This window comes from Camarhynchus parvulus, chromosome 28 (assembly GCF_901933205.1).
Source record: "Camarhynchus parvulus chromosome 28, STF_HiC, whole genome shotgun sequence".
NCBI lineage: Eukaryota > Metazoa > Chordata > Aves > Passeriformes > Thraupidae > Camarhynchus > Camarhynchus parvulus.
Window position 1 is genome coordinate 2,580,562 of NC_044598.1, and position 27,960 is coordinate 2,608,521.

General features: G+C 47.1%; 1 protein-coding gene across 2 annotated transcripts; it reads right to left on the reverse strand.

The window, feature by feature from the left end:
- Window positions 1-514: 514 nt before the first annotated feature.
- Window positions 515-27,807, reverse strand: PTBP1 (polypyrimidine tract binding protein 1). 2 transcript variants are annotated; one of them, XM_030966496.1, is made up of 15 exons: window positions 27,642-27,807; window positions 23,902-23,932; window positions 14,365-14,443; window positions 13,697-13,869; window positions 12,632-12,778; window positions 11,559-11,729; window positions 10,742-10,852; window positions 10,270-10,444; window positions 8,989-9,063; window positions 7,600-7,745; window positions 5,069-5,102; window positions 4,479-4,571; window positions 3,955-4,171; window positions 3,661-3,738; window positions 515-3,330 (listed from the first exon to the last, which is right to left on the reverse strand). In XM_030966496.1, exons 1-15 carry the CDS (start codon window positions 27,647-27,649, stop codon window positions 3,198-3,200), a joined length of 1,671 nt encoding a protein of 556 aa, XP_030822356.1. In that variant the 5' UTR covers window positions 27,650-27,807; the 3' UTR covers window positions 515-3,197. The 2 variants fall into 2 exon arrangements, with proteins under 2 accessions (XP_030822356.1, XP_030822357.1); XM_030966497.1 differs by lacking the exon at window positions 23,902-23,932 and having other exon boundaries at window positions 27,642-27,764.
- Window positions 27,808-27,960: the final 153 nt, after the last annotated feature.

The window sequence follows — 27,960 nt, forward strand, 5'->3', positions numbered from 1 at the left end:
GATGGGCCCAGCTCCAGAGGGGGTTTTGTCCCCCCAGGTGACTTTTGGACAGGAGTTTGAGCAGAGCTGAATGTACAGAACCAGATCCCTAAGGAAGCACTCTGCTCCTGAGGGAGGTCATGGAGAGATGGGCATTGCACCTCACCCCACAGGATGGAGAATGCCACATCCAGCCCCACAGCTACAGCACAGGACTACAGAGAGGAGGGTTTGACTCAAAAGTGGGTTATTTTTCATGGATATTAGCCAGAACATATGGAAAGTTTAGGAACATGAAGTAACAAAGTGCTGGAGTGTGACACAGGCAGGGCATCAGTGAGGGGCTGACAGCCTCGGGCCTTGGGGCTCTCTCCAGGTCAGACCCCATCCCATGGCTCCATGGAGACAGGGACACGCACTGCCAGCCCAGAGTGTGGGAAAAGTCAAAGTTAAAATAAAATGAGGCAGCTGGAATTACATGAGAAGGAAAAATCAGAAGCAAAACAGGCACAATAAAGAGGAGGAAGATCAGGAGTGAAGGATACAGAAGAATTTATTGAAAGCACAAGTACAGACTGGGCACCAACTGCTTCTACAATCTCAACAGGAAATAATGGAGCTACAGAAAGGTACAAAGGTTGTTATAAAATAGTTTTAATTTCATTTCATTTTGCATTACAAACATTCTTTGAAAGAGGCAATGGAATTCTGATGGTGTGTACACTTCCCCTCCCCACCCACCTTCCACAATACTGAACCTGGAATTGCTGTTATCAAAATATACAATACATCTGGTCACCATAAAAAACTGGGTTTTGCTGCCCCTCATGTCTTACAACAGGTATAAAAAAATTAAAAATATGTACACCCTTAGTTACTCACATTCTTTACATGCAAACACAGGATCCGAAGGGAGCACCCGCTGGGCTGGGGGGCCTGGTTACCCCAAATCCATCTGGGATTTCCATGGGACACCCAGAGTGTCCCAGCCGGGGCCCGGCCCCGGGAGCCTCCCCAGAGCAGGGGAGGGTGATGGGGGGCACTGAGTCACCCCAGTGCTGCTGGGCTGGGTCCCCTTGTGGGAGGTGTTTCACTAGGGAGGGGACAAGCCAATAGCCACAAGAACCCTGGCTGTGCCCTCCTGCAGGATTGCTCCTTGGGGAGCTTTGCAGGGAAGAGATCCCTGGCTCCAGCACAGATTTAGAGGTACCCAAGAGCAGCTGGGGTGGTGCTCTAAGCAGGGGTTTTGCCCTTTTTGGGGGTAGCCAGCACACCACAGCACCAGGCGGACCCTCACTCGGACCTCACATGCTTCTCCAGCATAATTCATATCCTTGAGAGTCCAGGGAGGAACTACAGAAAGTTAAGACTTTTCCAAACACTCAGTGCTAGGCAAGTCAAGAGCTCCCACACCAAGCAAGGAAATCAGAACTTGCAACACTAAGACAATTAAAAAACAAACTTTGGTCCACAATTTGCAGAAAAACCCTGAAAAAAAGTACAAGATTCTTGTTATTTTGCATCCGAACAGGTTGCAGGTTAGAGGGAAATGTAAGGCAACATCGGATCACACGGAATAGAAGGCAGAATGGCCCGGGAAAGAGTTGTAAGCCAGAAAAAAAAAATATAAAAATTGTTGTATCATTGGGAAAAACTGATCTGCTGCATTCTACTTTTAATAAATTCCCTTCCTAGAACAACATCTGGGCTTATAGGTTCAAAAGGTAAAAAAAATCTTTAGCCTGGGTCCTTTTCCTTCTATTTCTGAGCTGTTTGTGCTCATTCTCTCACACCCTCGGCTCTGCTCATCCTCAGCCACGACCTCAGCCTGGAAACTACTCCTGCCCTACAGCTTTAATTACAAAACAAAGAAAATAAAGTACAGTATACACGGGTAATACCACAAAGGAGTAAATTTAGATTACGTTTATACCATCTTATCATTCTATAAAAGGTACTTAAAACTATTTCTTTTGCATATAAAGAGATTAGAATATTTGGTCAACTGGAAATATTGCTAGGCACAGAGGACAGCAACGGCATCAAAGTATAATACAAGGATTCAAACAAAAGCTCAAATGCTGAAGACATGCTCTAAGAACGACGGCGGAGCTACAGCAGCCTCGTTAATCTCCAATTAGGGGCACAAAGGTACCTCTTGCAGGCACCTTTCTAATTGTGGGGTATCCAAGGATTCTCCAAATCCTAGCCAAGCATTTAGGTATATACACACACAATTTTGACAAACTGATTCATCTTTCACAAGTGTCCCACAGCGGCTCTGTTGTCCCTGTGTGAGGGCAGAGCCTGCAGGCTTGCTCCTGACACTGGAATGTGATTTGGCCTTGGGAACGCTCCCCCACCCAGAGCTTTGCTCAGCCAAAGGCTCTCAGGTAACTCCCACCTGAGTTTGCAGGTGGCAATGACCCACGAGCAGACTGGGAAGTGGCACAGGGCACGCGTGGAGATCGAGACACACACAAACAACAGGGGGCAGCGGAGAACGACTGCCCTGAGTCACAGCCCAAAAATTTCCTTTATCCACTTTGCCAGCTCCCCCTGCTGATCGTCAGCCAGAGCCGCTCCCCCGCTCAGCTCTGCCCATCCCCTCCCTGCAGCTCGGATGTTTTCCCCAAAGAAGTAGAAGGTTTAAGGCACAGGACAGCAGGTGCACAGGTAAGGTGGGATCAACGCAACCGAGTGTTGTGCTGGGTGGGTTGGGAGCTCCTGGTCACCACAATCCTGACTCCAAGGCGCTACAGTGAATTCACACAGTGGTTTTAGGTCTTTCAAGGCATGGATGGGTAAGGAAATTAAAAAAAGGCATCAATGTGAAACCTGATAAAACTTGTTGGGATCTGCTTTTTGGGGGAGGAGGAGGAGCAGGAGGGGAGGGGAATTTCCCAGAGCAGGTTCCATAGTGTAAACTTGAACTTGTGATTTTTATTGGAACAGTCAAGATTGTTACCCATCACCGCAAGGTTAGCAAGAGGAATTAATTTTCTTTTTTTTTTTTTAAAAACCGGTAAACTGATTTCTCTTTAAAAAAATAAAATCTCTGGTCTTTTAAGGTCACTTCAGCTGCATTTTTAAAGTGGCTTTTTTTTTTTTTTTCTGGAATGATGGAAGTTGAAACCCTGGTGTCCAGCCTTTTAAGGTCAAGGCTGAACCCCAGAGGTTTTAAGTCAAGTCCATTTTTACTCAGGCCTTCCCAAGCTCTAAATGGTGGACTTGGAGAAGGACACACGCAGGTGATGGTTCTCCCCCAGGTCATGATTGTGGAGGTCAATGAGGGACTGAATGGCTTCTTCCACAGAGCCCATCTGGATCAGAGCCATTTTACGGTCCTTCCTGATAAGACACAAGTTTCAGGCATGTTTAGATCCATTGCAGGAGCTTCCCCAACTTGATCCAAGTTCTTCCATCCAGCACAGAATGAACCCCCCAGAGACCTGCAGCACACTCACTCTTTAGAGGAGTATCTCCGTGGCAAGCACATGCACCTCTACTGCTCACTCAGTGCTCAGCCCAAGGTTACTCAGGAATCCTTTATATTCCACAGTCAAACACTGTTAGAAAGGATTCTGCTCACCTTTGAGCCTTTTGACTGGAACTAAGTACTTCCACCCTTCCCATATGAAAAGCCCAAAGTAAGGAGAGGACATAATACAAAACACTTACTGGAAGAATTTGAATCCTTTGACCATCCCACCATTGCTTGAAAATAACAACTTAAGATCTTCTTCAGTTACTGAAGGTCTGAAACAAAAAATTTTCCCAGTCAAAAAGACGTTGACAGACCAAGGTAATCTCAAAAAACTAATTTTCATGAGAGTTTTCTAAATTCCCTACCAGCAGCCCCTTGGCAAGGCAAGACAATGGAAGAGGGAGCTGAGTGAGCTCTCCTGACAGCAACAAAGAGCTGCAAACACTTCAATACTCAGCCACACAGGACCTCTCCCTGCTGACACTTACGGAATATTGGACAGATGAAGAGTGGCAGAAGGAGGAAAGATGTTTTGGAAATTTTTGGAGCCTGGTTTCTTGAAACGATGTAGAGGAGAAGTGCCATAGTCCTTGGTCAGGCCGTGGTCCTCCTGGTTCTCGCGGGGCAGCTGCACTGTCTGGTGCTTGGACAGCGTGATACGGATCGGCTTCCCGTGGAGCTTCTGCCCATTCAAGTGGCTCATGGCTGCAAGGGGAGGACACACCTGACTGCAGGCTACTTCAGTTTGGTCCAGACATGAATTCAAGGCCAGAATTTCACTGCCTTCGCAGACACCACACCCTGCAGGGTCCCTCTGCTTCACCGTGTTCTTTGCCTGTTTCCCTCTCGCACCCACGAGCCACCCCAGCCCCAGAGATGCCCCACAGCCACACCCCACAAGGCCTGGATACATCTGGGTCTTCTGCTGGAAGAGAAGAAAGTGCCAAAAAGAAAGTTTTAACGACCCTTTTCATCCCTAACTGCCCACAGAGTCTGACCCTGCCAAGCTTACCAAGCTGGGCCTGATTCCCATCGGCCATCTGAACCAGGGCATTATCTTTCTTATTAAATAAAATCTTCACCCTCTGCACATCACCATAGACTCCTTCAAAGAGGGAGGAAACAAGAACAGTCTTAGGTAGGGAAACAAAAATCTAATTCAACTTAACATCAGCTAATCAATCCAACAGCAAAAACATCCATTCCCAACCAGAACTGATCTCATTCCAACCACGGCTACATATTCTGCTCTAATTAAGGGAATTCTTATATAGCAGAATAATAATGGAACAATACATTAAAGAAAAGACATTGGGTTTCAGCAAAAAGCCAAAATCTTACTGCCAGAAGACTGGACAATTTCGCATGCTCTCACAATTTAAAACTCTTATCAAAGACATGCAAAGCAATAACCCATGCAGAACTGAACCAAAACCAAAGGCAAACTAAATTAAACAGCAAACTAAGTAAACAATGTAAAATCAAAATTATGCATTCAAAAAAAAAAAAAAGCAAACTGCAAACTGTACATTTCTGAAGTATCAAAAAGTAATCTCAAATAAATGAAAAACAAGGTAATAAAAAGTGTGAATAATAACATACCGAAAAGAATAAAGAGGCATTGGGGTGTAACTCTCTTTAGAGAACAGCAGAGCAAGGCAGCGGAGGGACAGGGAAGAGGTAAGGAATCGAAGGGGAGAGCGAGGTTGCACAAATCGTCCACAACGAGGAAGGGCAGAGTCCCCGCAGGAAATGGCGAAATTGGTTGATGGATGATGAAGTTTTCAAGATGGTTAATATTGAAGGGCAGGTTGGTTTCCGAAGAGCAGGGTTTGTTTTATTTTTTTTTTTTTGGAAGGGGAATGTTTTTTTTTTTTTTTTTTTGTTTCAAGCAACAACAGGAAGCAGAAGTACCGTGCAGTCAGTTGGCAAAGAAATTCCGGATCGGGGGAAGAAAAAAAATTCAGGGATGGGGAGAAAAGAAAAAAGTAGCAAAAAACACAGGTCAGTAAATACATAAGGAATATGTAGTGTTCCATCAGTCAGATTTATAGAATTCTACATACAATAACTTGCTTACAGAAACAGTTAATAGGTTTTACCTAGTGGAACACAATGATAAAGAAAAGGCATTTTTACTTCAGATACACAAAGGAGTAAGAGACAGTATTCCCCCAGAGTGACTTCCACAGGCTGCAATAACCAATTCAATGGCATTCCCTAAAATTCTACTAAAAATATTTTCTCTGTTTACAATTATTGACTTCATGGACCAAGTCACAGTTTCATTTGCTGCTTTGGGGTCAGGAACTGCAGGAAGCAATCCATGCCATAATACTTGGCTGGAAAGAAACAAGGAACATCCACCTTGGATACCAACCACTGCTTTAAACAAACAGGTCATGTGGATGAGCAGCTGTACTGCCACAAATCCCACTCCAAGGTCTGCTGGAAGCACTCAGATAAGGAGCTGGTACCTTGTTTGTAGAGGACTGTTCCCTTCCTGCTCTGTGGCCTGACCTCACCATGCAGAAACCCAAAGTACTGGGTCACCCCAAGCTGAGATGTGTGGACTGCCCCCACTCTTTTGGAAGGAAAAATGGAGCCATTTCAGCTCCCATGATTCCCACTCAGGAAAACCCCATGGCAGAGCAGTCACTCCAGGCCATACTGTCTCTTTACTAACTGGTTGTGGCACAGGTAAGTTTCTACAACACTGATTATACAGGCAGTGGAAAAAGTTTCATGTCTGTTAGTTCACAGCTTCAGTCCAAGTCCCAAAGTCTCTCTAGCCCAAAGACAAGCTGGATGGAGAGTGAAGAGCTCCTCAAAAAAAACCACAGGGCATGAAATAACTGCTTGCTCCTGCCTAAACAGAGCTGTGAGAAATCTGAGAAGTGCAGCACAGCCCCTTGTCCTGCCACTACCATCCAGGCACCCAACAGCTTCCTGGGAACACACACTAGGAAGCATCAAAGTGCTCTGGAATAATGATGCCTGTGATTATCAGGGCTTATGGTAGAACAAACCAGAGATGAGAGTCCCTGGAATGGCAGAGCAGTTTCCAGGCAGCACAAGCAGCAAATCCCAAAACTGTTCCACAGCCCCTGCTGTTATTTCATGCCCTGGAGAGAACAGCAATGACAGGTAAGAGCAGTCTGAAACATGATCCAATTGGTTCATCTCATTAAGAGTTAAACATTTTGATCATTCATCACATCCAGGCTTCCCCTTTGATCCAAAGAGGTTTTGTGGTGACTCTGCCATCACTGGTAAGTTTTACAGCTTTGCAAAGTGCTATTAACGTGTGTGCACAGTCCCACCAGTTACAGCTCCTCAGCAGAGCCTCATCACTCTGCTGAACACCAGAGGTTCTACACTTTCAATCCAACCAGATCCAGGGGCTGACTGAAGGAAAATTCAAGCCCCCCATATCCAATTCCCTTATGGTGCTGTCTTTCATTAAACAAGGCTTTTGTTCAAATATTACTTGCATTATTTTTAGAGAAATCCAAATATTTCAACTCACTCAGTTAAGTAGAATTGAAAATGTAAACTGTGAGCTGTTAAGGGGTTTAGCTAAGGAAAAACTTCCAGGAATCCTGGAAGGGGGAAATGTGCAAGCACATGGCAGAGGAAACACTGCACAGGTACAAGGTCAAGCTAGCAGGGATCCAGACACTACACAGAAAGAGCAAAGGTCAGCATGAAGCCTCTCTGTAGTTCTGAATTAATGTATTAAAAACTACAACATGCCAAGGAAAAGGAATGGACATGGCTACTCTGTGACCCAAATGACACTATTCCATGGGAATGGACAGGGAGGAAGGAAGGGACAGGCATTGTAGTCTCTGGGGGACAAGAGCAGGCAGGCAGCATCCTTGGCTTTGAACCAAGGAAGAGCAATTTCAGTCTGAGATGGACTTTCCCATTTCCCTTCAGCAACTAGAGTACTGCTCTGCCCTGCACCTGGGGCTGTCAGAGCACGGCAGCGGCTGCTCTAGAGGTGCCGCTTCCTTTGGATACAGCAGGATTTCACTTTCAATGAATTTCAGCCCAATCTGTCTTCAGAAAGTGAAAGCAGAGATAACAGGAAGGAGAAAAAAACCAAGTAAAGTTAGGACTGCACTAACCTCTGGGATCAGATTGCTAACCAGCAGCACGGAGTGCCCTGTCCCAGACAGGCCGGGAATGGCAATCCGTCCTGCTGCAGCCGCCGCAGCTGCTGCTGGAATAGCCAAAGGAGCAAGTGCTCCAGGAACACTTGGAACTGTCAGGCCTGGAAATTAAAGAATATTAACCAGTAAAGAATTAACAGCACGTACTCTAGTGTATTTGCTGCACCAGAAGGGAGAACAGCACACCCTCTGAACCATGCAAGTCATCATTCCCAAAAGTGCCTGTGTAATCCTAAGGGCAACAGGAGCCTCTGCTTCTGGTGCTGCAGGAAATGTTCTGGTTTCTAAGAGGATTTGCTCTTGCAGTGCCTGGTGCTGAGCAGGTGCCTCAGCACTCTGCAGCGTGTTTCACAAGCAGCGGATGAGCACAAAGCCTCAGCTCTGCTGTGCAGGGCAGGTCTCACACACGGGGCATGGGGAGGGTCTGTCCAACCAGGGCATGCACAATGTGCTCTCATCACACATGCAACCACCAGGTACCCTGTGCCACCATCACCCAGCTCTCCTGACTGGGAAAACACTGCAGCTGGACTCACAGGCATTCTTAGACTGCTCCCAGTACCAGCTCTTCAAGGGCAAGAGCTTTAGAGCTCAAGAAACAACTGCTAGTAGTCAATTCCATGGATTAATCCCCAAAGCAGCCCTTCTTGTTTCCTCAGCAGGGCTGGATGTTACCAAAACAGCAACGCCTCAACAGCCCACTCTGTTTGTCATAAGCAAGGGAATTCCATCATGTTCCCAGAGAGCCAACGTGGTTTGGAATGCTGAAAACCCCAGCAAGGCTTGTTTAGGCTGGCACTCCTGCAAGCATGGTCAGCACCTCTAGACTCTTGTTCAGATCTTTCAGACTCTTGGCTACTTCTGGAAGCAGCAATGATCTTTTACCTACAGCATGAGCTGTAAACTTCAAAGTTCACCTTAAATATCAGCTTTCTCAAAATATTTAGGGAAAAAATTGACACATTCCTTGCTTCTGACCACATTTACAGCTGTCAAATAGAGGTCCTAACCTCTGTAATGACAAGAGGAAATTCAAAGCACAAGAACTTCGATCTCCTCACCACTTTCCCCATATTATTTCAAAGTTTGCCTTTACTGTTTCTTCCATCCTGCTTTAGGCATTTTCTTCCCATCACCAGGACATTGCCCACAGGTGCTGCAGCTGCACACAGCATTCCTAGCTGAGGTGATGTACTGGATCATCATTCCTTCCATGTCTAAATGCCAGCATTTACAATTTACATGGCTAACCCAAACAAAAACATCACTGCTTTGATTTTAAACATGAAGATGGCTTCAGCTACACAAAACCTACATAAAACTTCAACTTATGAAATACAGTACCTGTAGCCTGAGGAATGGCAAAAGTGGGAGGAAAGCCAGCTCCAGCATATGGAGGAGAGATTATTCCTGGGGCACCTGGGAAAGACAGACACATTATTAAAAAATGCCCCAACAACAGGAAAACTCTAAACTTCACAGAACAATGTAATATTCTGAGTTGGAAGAGACCAACAAGGATTATCAAGTCCAGCTCCTGGCCCTACACAGGACAGACCCAGCAATTCCACCACGTGGCTCAAGAGTGTTGTCCAAATGCTTCTCCAACTCTGTCAGGCTTGGTGTTGTGACCATTGCCCTGGGAAGCCTGTTCAGTGCCCACCTACCCCTGGGTGAAGAACTTTTTCCTAATATCAAACCTAAACCTCCCTAAACTTAGCCAAAGTGTCTTGATATGTCCTTCAACAGAAGCATTTAGTTGAAAGCTAAACCCTAAATGCCTCTCATGTAACAATGGACTCTCAGAGATCACCAAACCAATTCCTGGGCAAACACCAGGTGGCACCAGAGGCACCGACCACGGGATTTGGCACTAATCTGATCCTCAGTGATCCCCAAAAGTTCTGCCTCAGTTACACTCTATTCAAAGTTTTGGACCAAATACACCAGGATGACATCCCCTCCCCTTCTCCTGACACACTGTCCCAAACAACTGTGCTTGAGTTTGCCCAAAAATCACCAACAAGGGTATAAGCAAAAGTTACATTTAATTAAACTACAAAGCACAACAATTGGCAAGATTAATTGGCAAGATTAACTCTACTTACAAAGGACAACTAAGGTACAACAAGGGAAAGCAAGCAACAACAAAACCAAACAAAATCCAGGCAATCAAAACAGAAAGGAATTGATGTCTACCTAGGTATGTGTGTGTGTAAAAACAGTGTAAACAATGATGAAAAGGAATGCTGCCTAAAGCTCAACACTTCAATTTCACAGTACTTTAACTTGACTTACACCTAAATTTGGAGCTTAACTGTAACATTCTAAAAGAGAAATAACACTTAATAGCATTTAGGCTAAATTACAACTGTAACTTGACCTAGCTTTCAGATTTGCTATAGCAAATTTGCAAAGGGTGTGCATGCAGACAGTCAGTGCAAGATAAGGCACCTTTGGAAAAATGTCATGAAAAAGAGCTGAGCCCAGGTGGTGTTTGCAAGGACAAAGCACTTCTCAGAGCACAGTGAGAATGAAAAGAAGGAGGGGGTGTGCAGGTAGGGGGTTCACCATGACACACACACATCAGCTGGCTTTGTCCTGTTCCCACTTGTTAACACTCACCAAAAGCAGCTGCCATGGTCTGGTCCAGGGTGGGCTGGCTGTCCCCAGAGGGCAGGTCTGGGCGGGTGTAGTCCCTGCTCTTGTCGTTGTTGTACTTTACATTGAGGCTCGTGAGCTTGGAGAAGTCGATGCGCAGCGTGCAGCAGGCGTTGTAGATGTTCTGTCCATCCAGAGACTGAGAGGAAACAAAACCAGTCCTCACCCAAGTGCATTCAGACCAAGCTCACAGCAATTGCTCTCTGGAGAGGGAAGGTGTTAGGCCATCCCACAGCCCCACCTGAGAACAGGTATCTCATGTGGAGACAGCTCTGCTTCATTCAGCCCCTCTGGCAGCCTCCAAGTCACATACAGAAGCGATTCCCTCCCACTCACACTTTGTCCTTGGGGTAATGTTGGTGTCAGCCCACTCCAAAACCCACCCTGAGCTTGGATTAAACAAGGCAAACTCAAGTGAGAATAATCCAGCACTCACCAGTTTGGCATGCTGAGCACTCATGGGGTCAGCATATTGCAACAGGGCCTGAAACTGGTGGTTCTTCGTGAATGTGATGATTTTCAAGACTGTACCAAATTTGGAAAAGATCTGCAAGATAATATTTGTGCATCTTATCACATTTACAGTAAGATAATTTCATACTGATCTCTTATTACAAGCAGAAACAAAAGTCTTTTCAGCCTTTCAACTGAGCCCTGAAGGTTTTAAACCACACTGTGGGCATTGCTTGACTGGCATCATGGCATCAGCCTAGAACACACCAGAATGGCTGAACTGCTCCCTAAGTACAGTTTGTTTATTCTGGGTTAATTAACAGGAATATTCACAAACACCTTCAGGAACTCGACCTCTTGAAGGAATTTCAGGAATTCTTAAATGCAGTCAAGCTTGTAGTTTAAACATGAAGATAACATTAAGCAATCACAGCAGACAGAGGTGACTTTCCAAAATGGCTACTGCCTACATAGCTGCTGGACAGTGTATTTGTTTCCCCAGCAGAAGGATGAGGATCAGCTACTTTTGCTAAAACCTAAAGATAACCTGAAGAACTGTAATTGATCCAATAAAGTGGACTAAGACTCAAATCTCTGGAAGTTAAAATAATGCAAGAGTGGGGCACTAAAACTAGCAGCATCTCCTGTAGGAGTATGGTCTTCAGAAAAGTCTGACAGTTCTGTTCAGAACTTGCATTGTACAAACACAAACCACAGACACTGCAACTACGCCAACACACCGGATGCTGCTGTCCCTTCCTCCAGAACAATCTTCAAGCAGTTGTGGTGACATGTTTTACCTGGTGCAGAACATCCAGAGTGACAGGGTAGAAGAGATTCTCCACAATGATCCTCAGGACAGGGCTCTGGCCAGTGATTGCCATGCCTGCATCGACGGCCGCAGCCGTGGCGGCCAGCGCCACAGCCCCAGCCTGCACCTGGGTCACGGCTTGCAGAGCTGCTTGGGCACGCTGCAGGAGCAAAAAAAGCTGTTAGACCCACACTTCTGCTTCCAAAAAACACACAGTCAGCTCTCCTTGAGCTCCCTCTCTCTGCAAACAGCCTGCTGGATTCAGCAGTGAGCAGAACTGTGCTGCTTCAGAGGCTGGGGGATATTTGAGACAGAGCCAATAAAGACCACCCCAATGAGTAAGGACAAGGCAAAAATGCCAACTAAATCAACCATACTATGCTATGGCAAAACTCTGCATAAACTGATGCAGCAATATTATCCTATTTTTTAGAAAAAGGGAAAAACAGGGCTTTTCTGAATCTGTCTCCAGAATCCGAGACAAAGTGACAAGACTGAAAGATTGATGCACATTTGCCACAGGGATCCAGAAGTGAGAAGTGCCTGGGGTTCTGCAGAGCCCCCTAACACACAGCACACTTGTACTCCAGCTGTGAAAGGCACCGAACAGCAGCATTCCATCTGCACAGCACTGGGGGCTCTGATCCTGATTGGAACCAGCTCGAAAAGGGAGTGCAAAGAGCATGTACTGGCAAAGAGCCACCACACTTGAACTTCTTTCCTGTGTTCCTGTCCTAAAAGGTTGCCAAAAGGGGCTGAGCTGAAACTAGGAATTTTTTCCCCTCTGCAGAGTATGTGGTGCAGAGACCCTTGAGGACTTAGAGCCTTGAGACCTGCTGGGTTCAGATGCTGCCACCTCAAAGCTACTACCAGCACCAGGCTGTGCTCTACCACACATGAGCTCTGCCCCATCATAGCTGCACTTGACAGAAATTTTTTAAGCATTACAAAAAAACATCCTAAAGCATTAGATGTTACTAAAGCCCACTGATCTCAAGCCAGCAGCAGAGATCTGGCTGTGTCCCACCCTCCCTGGGATGACAATGCAGAGAACAAACTGACTGCTTGGTTTGGAGAGTTGTCTGTCTTCAGCTCCTTGTGGTTGGAGAACTGGATGTAGATGGGCTGGCTCCGGAGCACCGGAGTGACTGTGGTGTAGTAGTTCACCATGGTGTTGGCTGTCTCCTCTGTGTTCATCTCTATGAAAGCCTGGAAAGTGAAACCCAACAGGGACACGTCACACCAGGACAGCACCAGGTCACCCTGACCCTCCAACAGGGTTGGGTTTTCACAACTGCATTTACACATAAAACTGTTTAAAATCCAACTATAAGTAGTGCAAATTAGGATCTTCTCTCTCCAGACTGATTTAATGCAAAGCTTCAGTCTCATCCTAACATCTCCATGCTGTGTGTACTTAGATGTGTCTGCAAGAACACAAAAATAGAGCAACAATCCAGACTCTTCACTTCTCTCCAGGGCAGAAAGCCCCTACATTGCCCCACACCCTTAGGGGCTTCTCTCCTTCAGAACAGAGCAAGGGATTGTAGCAAGTCACTGCAGCAAGCACTTGCATATAATCACACCATACAATATATCAGAGGCACCTTTTCATAATTAAGATTAAAGACAATATTTTAAGCAATTATTAAAGTTGGCTTGCTTTTTTACTCCTTAATTTGCAAGACAATTTTAGTTACCAAATTACTGCACACCGCCCCCATTACCCAAGAGTATTTCAGCCATACCCAGCTCATTTACTACATCTGTAAAGGTGTCCTCAATATGCCACGTTACACAGTGGTAACTCAGCTGTCAAGCAAGCCTGAGTGAAAAAGGCCAACTCATGGCACTGCTGTTCAAATAATCCCTGGCCTGCAATTTCCAAACCAGGCCTAACACTAATTATAAGTGACAACCTGTAATTATGGACTGAGCTCCTTCTGCAGCCTGAAAGTAGTATTTTCTACAGCTCATGGGATAATCACAGAAAAGTAAAATAAGAGTATGCAGAACTTATTGACTCGTAACACACGGCAGCTGTTTAAACAACTTGGAGCCGGTTTCCTGATGACAAACTTATCAAGCCTTTGACACAATCCATGCTTCCAGTTAGGGAAACAATACCTGGTTTTTTCCTTTCAACATCAGAAGATTGGTGACCTTGCCAAAGGGTAAGCCCAAAGAAATGACCTCTGCCTCCGTGACGTCACTGGGGAGCTTGCGGACGTGGATTACTCGGGATGGGATCCCGGCACTTCTGTTATCACCTTTGAACTTTTTGCTGTCGTTTCCATTAGCTGTAAGAAGCAAGAGTTACTGCTGATGAGAAGGGTCTGGAAGAAAAAGCCTGCATTTCCCACTCTGCTCTGCTACCCAGCTGGTTACTGCACTATTACAGAGAAATTCCATAGTCTAAGTTAACCTGAGTCTGAAGACACATGGTTTTACTCCTTTTTTCCCTCAATTTACACGATGGGAGTGACACAGCCAAATGCCACTGCAATGGAATCAATTCTCCCATGGCCATTTCCTAGTTTGTGTAAAGCTCACACCTACCCACTCATATTTTTAGTGCAAGTCTGAGCCACTAACCCCAGATTGGTGCTTTATTCCTTTCCACCTGGCCTAGTGTTGCTGGCAGACATTTATTATTATTATTATTCAGCACCATCCCATAAAAGGCCTAGTAAGTACTAAAAATGAAGAGATTTTAAAATTATGACTTAAGAAGGAAAATTCAGGCCTCCTTGTAGTACTTATAAATTACTGGGCTTGTTTCCATGCAATATTACCTGCAGAAGGAGAGTTGCTGCTCATGATAAAGGGTCCGTTAGTAGTAACACAAGGAGAGAAAAGCTCCTCAGCTGCCCGCTGGAAGAGAACAGATGACAGATAAATGGACAGCATTTTACTCAATTCTATCCAGGCACTCCTAAAGCAGAACAACTGAGAAAGCTGGAGAGGAGTTGAACACAAGTGTAAGTGAAAACATACTGAGAGTGGGCAGTGAAGCTCACCTCCATGAATTAAATATCAGTCAGATCCAGTTTGGTAATGGTGCAGCACTATCCAGTATCTCTTTTCAGCTCAGCATTAGGGATCTCAGGGCTGGAGTGTTGCTGAGTTGTGTGAAGCCACTACACACAGCACAGCGCACCAGGCACCTTCTCCTGTCATACGTGGCAAAACAGGTTTCTGACTACTCCCATCCCACAGAATTTTCACTCTGAAGCTGCCAAAACTATTTGGGAATGACTTGGGAGTTATGAATCAAAGCTGTGCATTTTGTGCCTCATTCCTGGAAGTGTTTGTGCCCAGGCTGGACAGGGCTTGGAGCACCCTGACCTGGTAGAAGGTATTTTCTGATACAGCATTCTCTGTAAAGTCACCTAAATCACCTCAACTGACCAGGACTGGTCCAACCCAAGTAGTAGATACAAAAAACCATTACTAAGACAAAAGCAAACATGCCTATGAATGACTTCTTAGCACAATCTCTACTTGCATACACATCTTACAATCAGCAACGTTTAATTTCAAGTAAATTACACAGAAGACTTGAAATTCCATTGTAAACTGTGAGCAAACATGATACCACAGATCTAACACACAACAGCACTTTTTCACAATTTTTTACATTTCTCTTCCACAGAGGCGCCGCACCAAAAAGCTTTTATCAATAGAAAAAAGCTCAGAATTCATCCCTGCCTTGGCAGCTCCCACCCACCTCAATGGAAACGTACCCTGCTCCACACCATGGCACCAGAAACCCTTATCTTCCACACACCCTGTATCTGGTGGCACCTGCAGAAACAGGAGCCGTGCAACAACAAAAGCTCTGTGCACTCCCCCAGCAGACAGGCTGGGAAAGTAGGTCACTGAGAGCCCCAGAACACCCAGCTACAAACACACGGTTTGGGTTTTTTTCTTTCCCCCTCAAATCTTGAATTTCTCGTTTGACTACTCACTGCCAGTTCTTCAAAGAGGCTTCAAGGACTTTGATGTCCTGAAGACGAGAATTAGGCCAGGTTCCAAGCCACTGTTCATGAGCTGCTGCTGGTCACCTGCAAGCACTGACCAGCTCCCACCAAGGCTCTGGCCTGGGCCTCCTCCTCCTCCTCCTCACATGGTGCAGTCATTAGGAATGGGCCTTTTAACAGCTGTTCTAATTAGCACTTCGATTCCTGAGTGCAGCAAGAGGCAAGCTGGGCTGGGAGGCTATTAGACTGTGATCCCATCCTTTGATGACTCAAATTAAGGCATAATTCCAAAGTTAGAAAAAATCCTCTGGTTTGCTGTTAGAACACTCTTGTGCCTGCACTGCTGCTGCCACTCCAGGTATGGTTTTCTGTGCCACGGCCTGGGATACACCTGGCAGTTACTGACAAGAGCCACTCACCAAAACACAGCCCCACCCACATAATCAGGTGTTTCTGGTTTCATCAAAGCCTTTGCATCAGGCCTTAACGGGACTTGAATGTTTTAAAACATCTTCTTAAATATTAACTTGCAAAATTCTGCACATCCAGAACTCCCCCAGTACAAATTGCTGTGTCTGTGCAAACATAGTGGGCAGCTCCTGCAATCCATCATGGAAACACTGGGAGAATGAGCCACATATTTGGCTCTCACGGAGGCAACACTAGGAAACTATAAACTGAAAAAACAAGCATTTATACCATTATGGAAAGAATTTAGCTTTCCTAATGGCTTGTTTAAAATACACATTTTCTTGAGTATTTGAGAACTTCCTCACAGGCAGGGATGACAAGGATGTCACTGCAGCCAGGCTCTACAGGTCCATGTCTCTTTAAGGAGAGCAATTTCCAATCCACTCCCCTCTTATCTTGGAGACAGCCTGTGCTGCCCACTGCGACCAGCGCCGGGAGGGAGGCAGAGGGGGGATGATTGTTCAACATCAAAAGCAGCAGCAGTCAATTTGTAAGCTTCCCAGCTGGAAGTACATGCAAACAAGGAGGGAAGACTGCCATGGTTGGAAAAAAGGCAGTTATTCCAAAGTCTTTTCTCTGCACAGGGAAGTTTACACACAGTACATGTAGTACTGTGCAGTCACACTGAAGTTATTCCCCATGTCTCCCAGTGCAGGAGTGGCTGCTGAAGAGTAAGAGGAGCAGACCTAGTGCCCCAAGGAGCCTCAGTGGTCACCCTGTGCTGCCATGCCCTCCCCAGCACAAGGAGGCTGCATGAACCATGACTCTTCATCGGCAGCTGTTCTTCCTCCGTTCCTGTTGGAGCTGATACTGGATAACCACAGGAAATAGTTGCTTTTTTGGAACAACCAAACTCGAGGCAAACCGAAAGCCAGTTCTCTATGACCATGCCCACAGTAATGAGCACTCAAAAGCCTCCCTTGCCCTTATACTGCAGGGATCATCAGTCTCTTTTCAGACTCTTTTCTGTCAGTACATGTTAGAAACACTAAAGAGTTTCTTTAAAACCATGATATAAATTCAAATGTTTCATACCAAGTACTCAATTCAGTAGAGGCAGAGGAACCAAATCAAGCCTGGTTGGTTGAACAGGTTTAGAAGAGTTTCTCACCAACAACACACCCACTGGGTATTTTGAATTATACTGGGAAAGACAGGAGAGAAGTTACTGATTCTGAAGTTCCATATAATTGAATTTAGGTTTAAAAAGGAAGAAACCCAGCCAAGGGCTGTGAGGGTGCTTGGTGCTCACCTATATCTACCCACAGCACTGCTTCTCTCCCTGGGTTGTTCAGGGAGGCCCAGCTGCACTTCAAGACACAAATCTCCAACCCCCCAGCTCCCATCCCTGCTCCCAGAGGCATTAATTACACTGACATTTCTGCTCAGCCATTCTTCCACAGCTGGTATTTTTATGACGAGATTAACAGAAGCCACAGTGTGCTCACAGCACATCAAATTCCTCATTTGAACTAACAAATCTCCTGTTCCTGTTGACTGAAAACAACCACCACTTCTGGAGTTACACAGCCAGATCCCACCTAGAGCAGGGTAGGGCTGTTTCCACCACCCGAATCCCCAGCCAGCAGCACACTGGCACCAGGGAAACCCCACTGGGAGGGGTTTCCATGCCAGCAGCCTCCTCTGGCCTGATGCTCCTGGCTACAGAAGGCCCCTTGCCCAAGCTGTACTAATTTAATCACACACCATGCTCCAGGCAGCCCTGCTCAACAATTCCCTCATTCTCTTTTCAGACTCAGGGAGAGAGAGGCAGGCTGCTGCAAGGTACAGCTTAACATTTCATATCTCCCCCAGTTGTATTTTTGACCACACCCCAAACTCTAAGCCTTGCCTTGCTTTAAAGTTTTAACAAGTAAAGTCTAAGAATTTTTAGTCTGTCCAGGCTCTTACTTAAAAAGCAACAGCTCACTCACATACACTCCATACTGCCTCACTGCCAGTAGGATTTTACCTGGCTTACAACACTTTGGAATGAAGCCAGAGATTGTCTCAGCTTTTATCAGCACACCTAGAAGTGCTGCAGAAATTCCCAGCTGCCCTATATAATCCTTTATCTACTTAAGATCAAGCACTTATTTTAAATGGATTACAGTAAGTCAACTCCATCCTGCCTGTGGAAAAGGCTAGAAACAAACACAAACTAAACCACTATAAAAATATTTATTTCAAGTCAAACACATGATATTAATCAACTTTCAGACAAAAAGCAAAATTAAAGGAAAGGTAAAGAGATCACGTGGGAAGGAAGGAGACAGGTTGGTCAAGCTCAAGATCTACAAAAAGCTGTTTCTCTCCTTGCTTCAATGAGGAAACTCAGCAGGACTGTCTCTGGATGTGGAGCATCCTACACAGCTCTGACAGACTTAGGTTAGCAGTACTTTGAGAGGGAAAAGGTGGATTTTGGAGGCAAGCTGGCCATCAGCTAACAGGCACTTACAGAAAGCAAAGCAGGGAACAGCAGCACCTGGAAACCCCCTCTGAAAAGAAATCTGTCCTGTAAGAAGCCAGAGCACATGGGCATCGTTGTTCTTCACTTTCTCTAAATTCGGAAAAATATTGTAGAGCCAATAAAAGACCACTGTAATAGTTTTTAAAAAATGAGTCAGACCACTGAGCTCACAAAACCCCTCTGCTCTGATCAAAGAGGCAAGAAAATGCCTCTGAGCACAGGAGGAGCAAGTGGCTCATCAGGGGCTGTGCGAGGTCAGTCCCAGAGGGATGCAGGAATGCTCTGATCCTTCAGTTCACAGCTCAAATCTCTGTAAAGAAACTATTAAGAGAAATCCAGTCTGATGACATCATCATCATCACCACACTCATGTTACATTCCAACATTTTTTGCTGAGAGATTCGAGATTCAAGAATGGAACTAAATTTAAACTACTAGGAAGGATGCCAGTTTTCCTTGCCTTCCACCAAAGACTCACATCCAGCACAACTCACTAATGTTTCCCCCCTATTCCCCTCTCCTGCCTCCAGCACTCTTTAGTCATTTATAGTGTGAAAAACATTTCCAATTTGGGTCACAAACAAACCATGAGTCAACTTTTTTTGTGAAACACTTCTGAAGAATACACACACACACACACCTGCATCCCCAAGAGTCTCCAGGAAGCTGGGAAGTTAAGGCCAACACAAAACAACTTCAAGATTCCACAGTGTGATGCTGCTCCCACTTCGGTGTCACTCACACACTGGACACACAATTTATCATTTGATCAGAACCAAAGCAGTTGGGATCAATTTAATTCACTAAATTGCTCATGGTTGATGTACCAATTCAAACACAAGAACACATATAACATTAATCAAATTAAGTCCAGCCCAGCAGTCAGCATATTCCATGGACAGTGGATCTGTGGCAGAGGCATCAGCCTAGCTGGCAGGCACAGGGGACACATTTTCAACCCACACTCTGCTCAGCCAAACACCAGTCACCTGCCACTTCAGGCTTTTAAAACTCTTACAGCCTCCCTCTTGCTGGACAAGATTGAGGCTGATATCCCCACAAAGCAGCCAATGGCAGGCTCCCCACTGCGATCCCCGATGGCACACACACACTCCCAGCCCCTTTGAAGCTGGGTGAGACAGTCAGAGCATGGCAGTTTCCTCACACAGTTCTGCTGCGAGTGCCAGCACTGTTTCTAGAGGCTGCAGACAGGCCCTGGAGTTCCTAAAAGCCACCAGACCCTCTAGTGCTGCACCTGCTCACCCCGTGTGCTTTGGCAATGAGCTCCATTAGAGCCTCACAGCAAAGCCGGATCCTCAACCCACTCATCTCTCAGCCCCTCCTAACTTTCCTTCTCAGTCTTTGCTACTATGGAGACACCCTGTGAAACAAACCTGCCCTTTGAGCAAATAAAAGGTGTGGCCAGTTTAAATAGCCCAAAATTCCTCAACTCCAAGTGCTGCAGCAATCCAGTCATGCTGGCTCGGTAGGGCAGCACACACCCAGGCTTTATGATCCACCGCTCCCAAGCTGAAATTGAACTACTCAACCTTGAGTTTTCAAGTCATTGCCACGGAGCAGAGAGGCCTTGGCAAAGCTCAACAGAAATCCTATCAGGGAGAAATAGTGCTGAATGAGTCACTCCAGGAACACAGAACTCATGGAAGGACATTTCTACCTCATCTGTCAGGGGAACACCTGGGTTTAGCAGGAACTCTCCAGGCAGCACAACTGCACCTGAACTGTGGCTGTGCAGAGGCAGCACCACAAATGGGAGGGCTCAAACACTGGCCCAACTGGGCACAGCATTCAATGTGTTCTCACAGGAAGTTTGAAATTGTTGTACCAGAGCCACGGGGAATGTGTAAATAAATAATACTTCCTCTTCTTGCTGGTGTGAGAGGACAAGAAATGCAGCACCAGCATACCTGTGTTTACCAGGCTGACACTACCTGAAACAGATGTCAGAGACCAAAGTCCATCCCTACAACTTAAAAATGTGCACTTGAGTGAGTTCACATGTATTAAATATTTTTTCTTTTTTAAATCACCACAGACTGAGGTCAAAGCAGGCCTGAGGTTTATATCCAGTATTTTCTAAAACCATTTTATTAACAGATCTATGACTTGAAGACTCAGGTGCACAAAGCAGCACTCTCAGGTGAGATGGAGCTGTTTGGCACACCCAGGTGACCTGATGCCACCCAGCAGCCACTGCCATCCCTGTCCCCTGCCACCAACATGTGGTTCCCATGTGTGCTCACGCCTGATGGGGAGGCCACAAGAGCCAGCTTGTTGCAGCCTCTAACTAAAACCATAGGAGGGGACTGGAATTTCCTCACAACATTCTTGGCCCACTGCCTGAAGCCATAATTGCTGTTCCCATGGCAAAGATCCTGGCTTCACCACAAATCACTTCTATGCAGTCAGCCTGTATCACACTCCAGCAAAGCCTGTTTTAAAAATTAACTTCTCAAACGCCACACAACTGCGCTTTTGGTTTCTGGAAGGGAAATCTTTCAAGCAGAGCTTGACTTAGCCAAGAAACTATGGGATTATTCAGCACCTAAAGTATTCTGAGACTTTTCCAATCACCAAAATGCAATTTCACTTAAAGAACAGCAACGTGTCACAGTTCATCCTCTCAGAGTGTGAAGGAACAGTGATATGCAGGGAAATTAAACAAAGGGCAAAGAGACACAACAGTGTGAGACCTTGATCAGACTTGCAAGAGGCAACTGCAGGGTCAAAGAGCACCTCAGAGCTCAAACTCCATGTCTCCATCTTAGGGCTATACTTACTTCCTTTTCAGACAGCAGTGAAATTATGGGAAGTAAATCTTAGATCATGTGTTTCTGATCTGCAGGACATTCCAGAAGGCTGTGCATCAGGAATCCCCACACCAGAATGGCAATGAGCTTCCTAAACAAATTCACACACTTCAAACTGAGGAGCCTGGAATGGCTACTACAATTACACCTGATTAAAAACAAGACCATTGGGCAGTACAGTACTCAGAAGAGTAAGCCACTGGAACACCTGGGGGCTTCTTAAGTTAAAGAAACTAAATTTAATTAAGACCTCGGAAAAATTAATAAGTGGGTGTAAATACTCTTAAAATGTAAATTAAGGATGTGAGAAAATAAAATATGCTAGCAGCTTGCCTTTTAAAGCACTAATGTTGAGCAAACTGAAAGAAACTGACTTTCATAAAGTTTGCAACTTCCAAGTTAAGCTCAGCACTCACAGCAAGAAGATACCAAGAGGCCACTGGGAGTTTGCTGTGACACGTTGCTCAGCAGTGCTTTGAGTCACAGGCACTTTTCCTACTTGTCTGAGCCAGCTTTGGGACATTCCAGTCACAGTATCAGATCATGCACAAGGTCACTGAGCATGGCAAGGAGCTGACAGATTTTGGGGACTGTCATCTCCCAACACCCAAACAAATTCCTACCTTCTGTGTACACACATATCAGGAGTGAGTAAATTTACACCTCAGATTAAAAACCATTTTCCAGCTCAGATCTCCATGGGTGATCTGGTGCTTCAGCCAGGAAGCTCTCATGAGCACAGGTGACAGAATGGACACCTCAGTCTGTGCTGGACCCCAGAGCAGGGCAGGCTGGCTGATGTGGCTGACCCAGGCACAGGATGGCAGCACAGGAGAAGCTTCATTTTGCTCTCAGAAATGCACAGACTCCAATTTACCAACAGAAACCCAAGCACTAACGAAGGGAATCCTATTACAAGAGCTACACCTGCACATTCAATGACTTAAACAAAATCAGATAACGTGGCTACAGCAAAAATCAGTTGAAAGCTTACCTTTACCAAGATGATTCAGCTTTCCTGCTTGATTCTGCCACTCTTTAAACTTAGATTCAACTTTCTTTAAACCTGCCTGATCTGACTTGACAAGAAACCTCATGTTCCATGCACAATTTAGTTTCACCATTCCCTACCTGCTGTCTGACCAGCACAGCTGTGGGTACAATGCTGGCCCATGCCAGAGGTGAAGGCACTCAGAGGGGATTGCTCCAGACCTCATCTGACTGCAACCAGGGTCTGGAATTGCCCAGATGGGTGCAATGAGGCAGGCAATCCCACACCCCAAAATTCCAAGCTTCACTGAGATCTACAACTACAGTTTCAGAAGCTTCCTGGTTTAGTTATGTAAAACCACTTTTGAAAGTTACAAATTACACATTGTTAAAAACCAAGGGACCTTAACCGACATTAACCAGTTTCCCAGCAGAGGTATCAAACTGCTCTAGGGATGCCTTGGTCCACCTTTCATTATGGCTATGAACTATTAACCAACCTTATTGTCCAGGCTCAAGCCTCTTCTCCTCGCATCCGATGGCAAACTGAGCTCCTTGCATCAGTCAGCATTTTTACTTGAACCAGACACTATCATTAATTCAAATTTGAGATTCCTGCAGGAGGAAAAGCAGGAACGACCTTTCCCCCACAGCTGTTAGAGCCCCTTTAGACCCCTAAAGCACTGCCAGGCTGTCTGTGCTCAACACAGCTCATTCTGTCCTTCCAACACAAAGATCTGCTGGCCAACAGCACCTTCTGTGTGATGCTCCTAGCCCATCCTGCAGGGCTGCTGGTGCTCGCAGTGCACCAGCTCTGCCCCACATCAGTCCCATCACTCCCCTGGCCCTTTCAAGTGGCCACTCTCTGGCAGCTCTTGGTCACTGCCTCCCCATGTGCCACTCAGCTGCACTGCCAGTACCCAACACACACACACAGAGGGTTCACTGCAGTTCTGACCCCAGAGTTACAACGTACAAACCAAACCCTAACCCTTCAGCCCACTCTGGCCTTGCACATTCCCAGCACTGGTGCTGATCCAGTGAAGGTGACGCCTGTTGCCACCCGTGGCTGATAAGGAGCCTCCTGTCAGCACTTTGAGTTTAGGGCTAAGGCTGCCCTTTCCAAACCTGAGACTACAAGGCCAAAGGTCATATTTACTGTACCCACAGGAGATAAAAATCAGCTGCCAAACCCTCCCTTTTGTGGCAGAAGGATTTTTGACATATAACTGAGCAGGAATTCACACAAACAAAGGAAATGGAGTTCTCCAAAGGAAAAGGACCAGTTTCTTCATGGAGAAGCATTGTCTAGCACACAAGTAACAAGCATGGCTTGACATTTTAGCAAGGGAAAGGGCTGTTTCTAAGTGCAATAAAGTTGATCATCCTTGCCTAAATGACAAGAGCTAAACGCTGAGCCATAGCATAAGTTTTAAATGCACATGAAACTAAATTATCTTCTGGTTAAAACCGATTTATGTGGTACCAGAAATAACCCTTTACAGCTGAAGATCTACATTTGGTGAGGCTAAAACTAGGTCAGATGCTGAGCAGTGTAAAAAGAGAGAAAAAGTGAGAAGTGCCTACCTTTGTACCAACTGTTATATCTTGGACAATGCTGTAGAAAAAAGAAAGAAAAGGATTAAAAAAGTTAGATAGGTTTGCCACAAAAATCCAGCATAGTTTACAGTAGTAAGAAAAAAGCAAGTCAAAGTGCACAGTTGTCTTTGCAGGTGAGCCAAGGACAGTTTATACAAGGAAAAATTATTAGATGGTGATGGTGGAGACCCAAGACCCAGCAGTGGCAGAAAACTGCAGCTCTCCCACTCCCTACGGCAGCATCTGCTCCTCCTGCAAGGGCAGGGGGTGGGGGTGAACCCCCCCGAGCCCAGCAACGTGACCTCAACTCTGACCACACCGAGAGGAAAAGCATCACGAGTCAGCTCTGTCACCAACATCCCCTTCTGAAGTTCCTGCCCCCAACACCCACAGAGCCCCAGGCAGGCTCTAGCACAGCTGAGAGACCAGCAGCAGAGCTCTGCTGGTCCCAGGGACAGAGCCACAGGTCACAGCAGAGAAGGAGCCAGGGCTCACAGCAGCCCTCATGCCACGCCAGCACTGCCAGAGCAGGGCCAGACCAGCAGAGTGCCCAGAGGTTGAGGCAATCCCAGCCTGGGGTACACTCTACACAGGATTCCTCTATCAGTTCTACAAAAAAACCCAGTTATTAAACTCTACCTTAGACAACTTAAGCCTCCTAAAATGAAGATTTTCTGATTAACTAAGATGAAAAAGAGCACCCCACCAGATCCCATCAGCACTGAACACTCTATAGCACACCACACACCTCCTTACAGCAACGTGCACCAATGCAGTCAGAATGGCTTGCCTACAGCCTGGCATGTTGGACCAGGGTGATCTTCCAGAGCCTTAGAGCATCCCCATGTTACTGTTCCATGGGAGTGCCCCAGACGGCCTAAGGATTTAGTTACACCCTTGCACTGGTGATTGTATTTTTTGTAATAAATTCCAACCCCCTGTCAAGCAGCAACCCAAAACGTAGAGTAGAAAGGAACCATTTGACACAGCTCTGCCTGGTTCCACTCCTCAAAGAGCTGCCTGCAATTCCAGAGCACAGGATGCAGCAGTGGCCAGCTGACTGACCTGCAGCAGCTCCACAGAGCAGGGTGACACACAGCAGGCAGGGCAATCCTTCCTGAACCAACAATAAGAAACCTGAAGCGCTCAAGAACAACTCTACACGGTGATTTAATGTGAGAAAACTTGCATTGACTAGTTTTTGTTGCCTCTCCTCCTGTAGCAAAGTCCTGTCTGATCTTGTTAGGCCACTCAAGTGTCCCCAGCTTTACAAACGAACCAGCAGGAGCCAGCTCAGCTCCTCACACTTCCTCTTCCCCCAACGTGCCGTGTCATCATAACCCAGCTCTGCAGCTGGAGCCACGCGATAGTTCCTGATTTTCCAGGGAAGTCCTGGGAGAAGGCCTGGGATGGGCTGGCTGCACTCGAGGGGCAGCTCTAATGAACTAATGAAACCCATCTGCATGGAGCACTTCAAGGAAGCAGCATCCCTAAACACAGCACACATTCCATGGCTAGCACATAAACACTAATCCAGGCATTTCCAGAACCTTAAAAAAACCCTACTGCCAACAAAGCACAGAAAGAACAGGGAATGCCCCACATTTCCCAAACTCCAGAACTTACCCCAGAGCAGTTTCTCCCACTTCCTGTTCCTCCTGTGGGCCTCTCACACAGGAAATGTTTTACATAAAGTGCCTTAGCAGGGGATGGCATTTAGAAGTATGCAACAGGAAAAGTAATTTTATTTGCCAAAGAACTATTGATTCCTGGGATATTGTTGTAACCCACTTGATAACACATTTCAAAGGAAACAAGCTTTAACAGTATTTCAGAATTTTTATTCAAGAAACGTGCAACGTATTTCCAGTTCACACACCCCCTCGGTAAATTATCCCAAGCTTCCTTCTGTCCTGCACATCAGCCTTCAGGAGGGGATTAAAACTTTTCCCAGTTCCAGAAGAAGAGGCAATAAAGTCCTTCATAAAAATTCTTTTTCCCGTGGAAAAATGGGATAATTCCTATGCAATAAGAGGAAAAATTAAGCAGCACCAGTAAAACCTCCAGGTCATTTTCCAAAGCAGGATTGCCCATAAGGACGCCTCACATGCTTTAACAAAGCAACTTATTCAAAGGGGATCATTCGGGCACAGCTCAGGATCATTTTTGGGAGAAGGAGATGGGAGCAGCCTTGAGCCAGAGGCCACTTGCTGCCAGCTCGGCAAGAACCTAAAACTATTTTCCGAAGCAGCTTTTGAAGCTACAGCAGGAGACACTTTTACAGAGCAAACGGATCCTGCACTGGGATCTTCAAAAGATGAGGAGTAACTCACGTGTTACACTACAACTTCTACGTTCAAATTGCAACTACTTGAACACGCATAAAACATCCGCCTTCCCTGAAACTATAGCTGATAACGAACCGATTTTTACCACTAGAATGCGTGATCTCATGCGCTGAGAATCTGTTTGGGTTGTTGGTTTTTTTGGTTGTTTTTGGGTTTTTTTTAATAGTATCATTCAACACGATGAGCAACTGGTTAAAAGCAGCAGAGCGATCCTGGACTGCAAAAATTGTAAGATACAGTACTTCTACGGGTTCTAAGATGAAAACAACACTGAGACGCCACCTTTTCAGCGTGTAAAAAAGCCCAGACATGTGACTACGCCCAGACCAGTGTTCTGAGGCAGAAAGCGAGAAGGCACTAATTTGGGCTTCCCGTACTTACGGCTCGGGGAAAACAAACTGCTTACTCGGAGGCCTTTAGAAATATTTTAACTACTGCTCGCTAGAAGAAACAAAAAACCACATCACTAAAAAAAAAAAAACCCACGCCAGACAGGAGAAAAGAAGCACGGAGAGCTCGTTTTCGAGAGAGATCCCCTGATAAACCAGCCGCTTTACAGCGAGCTCTGCCGCAGAGAGGCCCCGCCGGGCGGTGGTTAAAGAGGAATCGACGCTGCCCAAGATAAAAGTTGAGCTCTGGAAACTCCCCGAGTCCCAGCGTGAGGAGGGAAGTTTTCTCTCCGGGAGTTGCGCGGGACAACGGGAGCGGGGCCGGGCCCGCGGCCGTACCTGCGGCGCTCAGGTGAGGCGGCGAGGGAGCCCTGCCCGCCCTCCTCCTCCTCCCCCCACTGCGAAACTTGGGCGAGCGAGAACCGGTCACAAAAGGAACCCAGCGAGAGCCCCCCCCGCCCCCGCCCGCGGAAGCGCCAGACAATGGGAGGGAGCGCGGCCGTGAATCACCGCCCGCCGCCCCGCCAGGTGCGCCCGCCCCGCCCGCTCCGCCCCCGCGGGTCGCGCCCGAGCCCCCACCCGCCCCGCGGCGCTCCCACACCGCCGCCCCCCGCCTGGCCCCCGGCGGGTCCCACTGAGCCGCTCAAGCCGGCGGCCCCACAGCTCCCCTCAGCCGGGACCCCCGGAGCCCCTCCGGGCGGGACCCCCGAGCTCTCCGCGGCCGGGACCCGCGGGCGGTGGGAGAGCACGCGGGGCAAGCTCGCACGAGGCGGCGCACCGGGCCCGCCCCCGCTTCCCCCGTCGCTGCCCGTGGGGAGGGGTCCGGCCGCCACACGAGACACCCCCCGCCCGCCCCGGCCGCGCCCGTGGGCCCCCCACAGGTATCGCCCCACGGCTCCCGGCGCGGGTGCTCGACCCGGGCGCCCCCGCAGCACGGGAGGGGCCCGGCAGCGCCGCTCGCGGCCCCGGCGCGGCGCCGGGCGGGACTCACCCGTCCATTGCACACGCAGACGACCCGTCGGGAGCGGAGTGGAGGCGCCGCAATAGCGGGACGAGCGAGACCGCTCCGTGTTATAGACTCACAAAATGGCGGCGCCGCCCGGCCCGCCTCGCCCGCGCCGGCGTTCCATTGGTCAGCGGAGCTGTCACCCTGACGGGGGGGCGGGACCTCCCGCCTCCCGGGGTTGGCGCCCTGGCTCCCCGCGCGAAGCCGATTGGCGGCGTTCGGGGCAAGGGGCGGGGCTATTCGCCGGTGCGCGGCGCCATTCGGTAGGCGGAGGGAGGTGGCGGGGAGGAGCCATGTTCAGAGC

What these genes read in the sequence shown, in the direction of transcription:
- PTBP1 (XM_030966496.1), bottom strand. An exon ending in CAGCAACTCTCCTTCTGCAG is followed by an intron (nt 13,870 to 14,364) that starts GTAATATTGCAT and finishes TGCTTCTTACAG; the next exon opens with CTAATGGAAACGACAGCAAA. An exon ending in CTCTGGATGTTCTGCACCAG is followed by an intron (nt 10,853 to 11,558) that starts GTAAAACATGTC and finishes ATTATCTTGCAG; the next exon opens with ATCTTTTCCAAATTTGGTAC.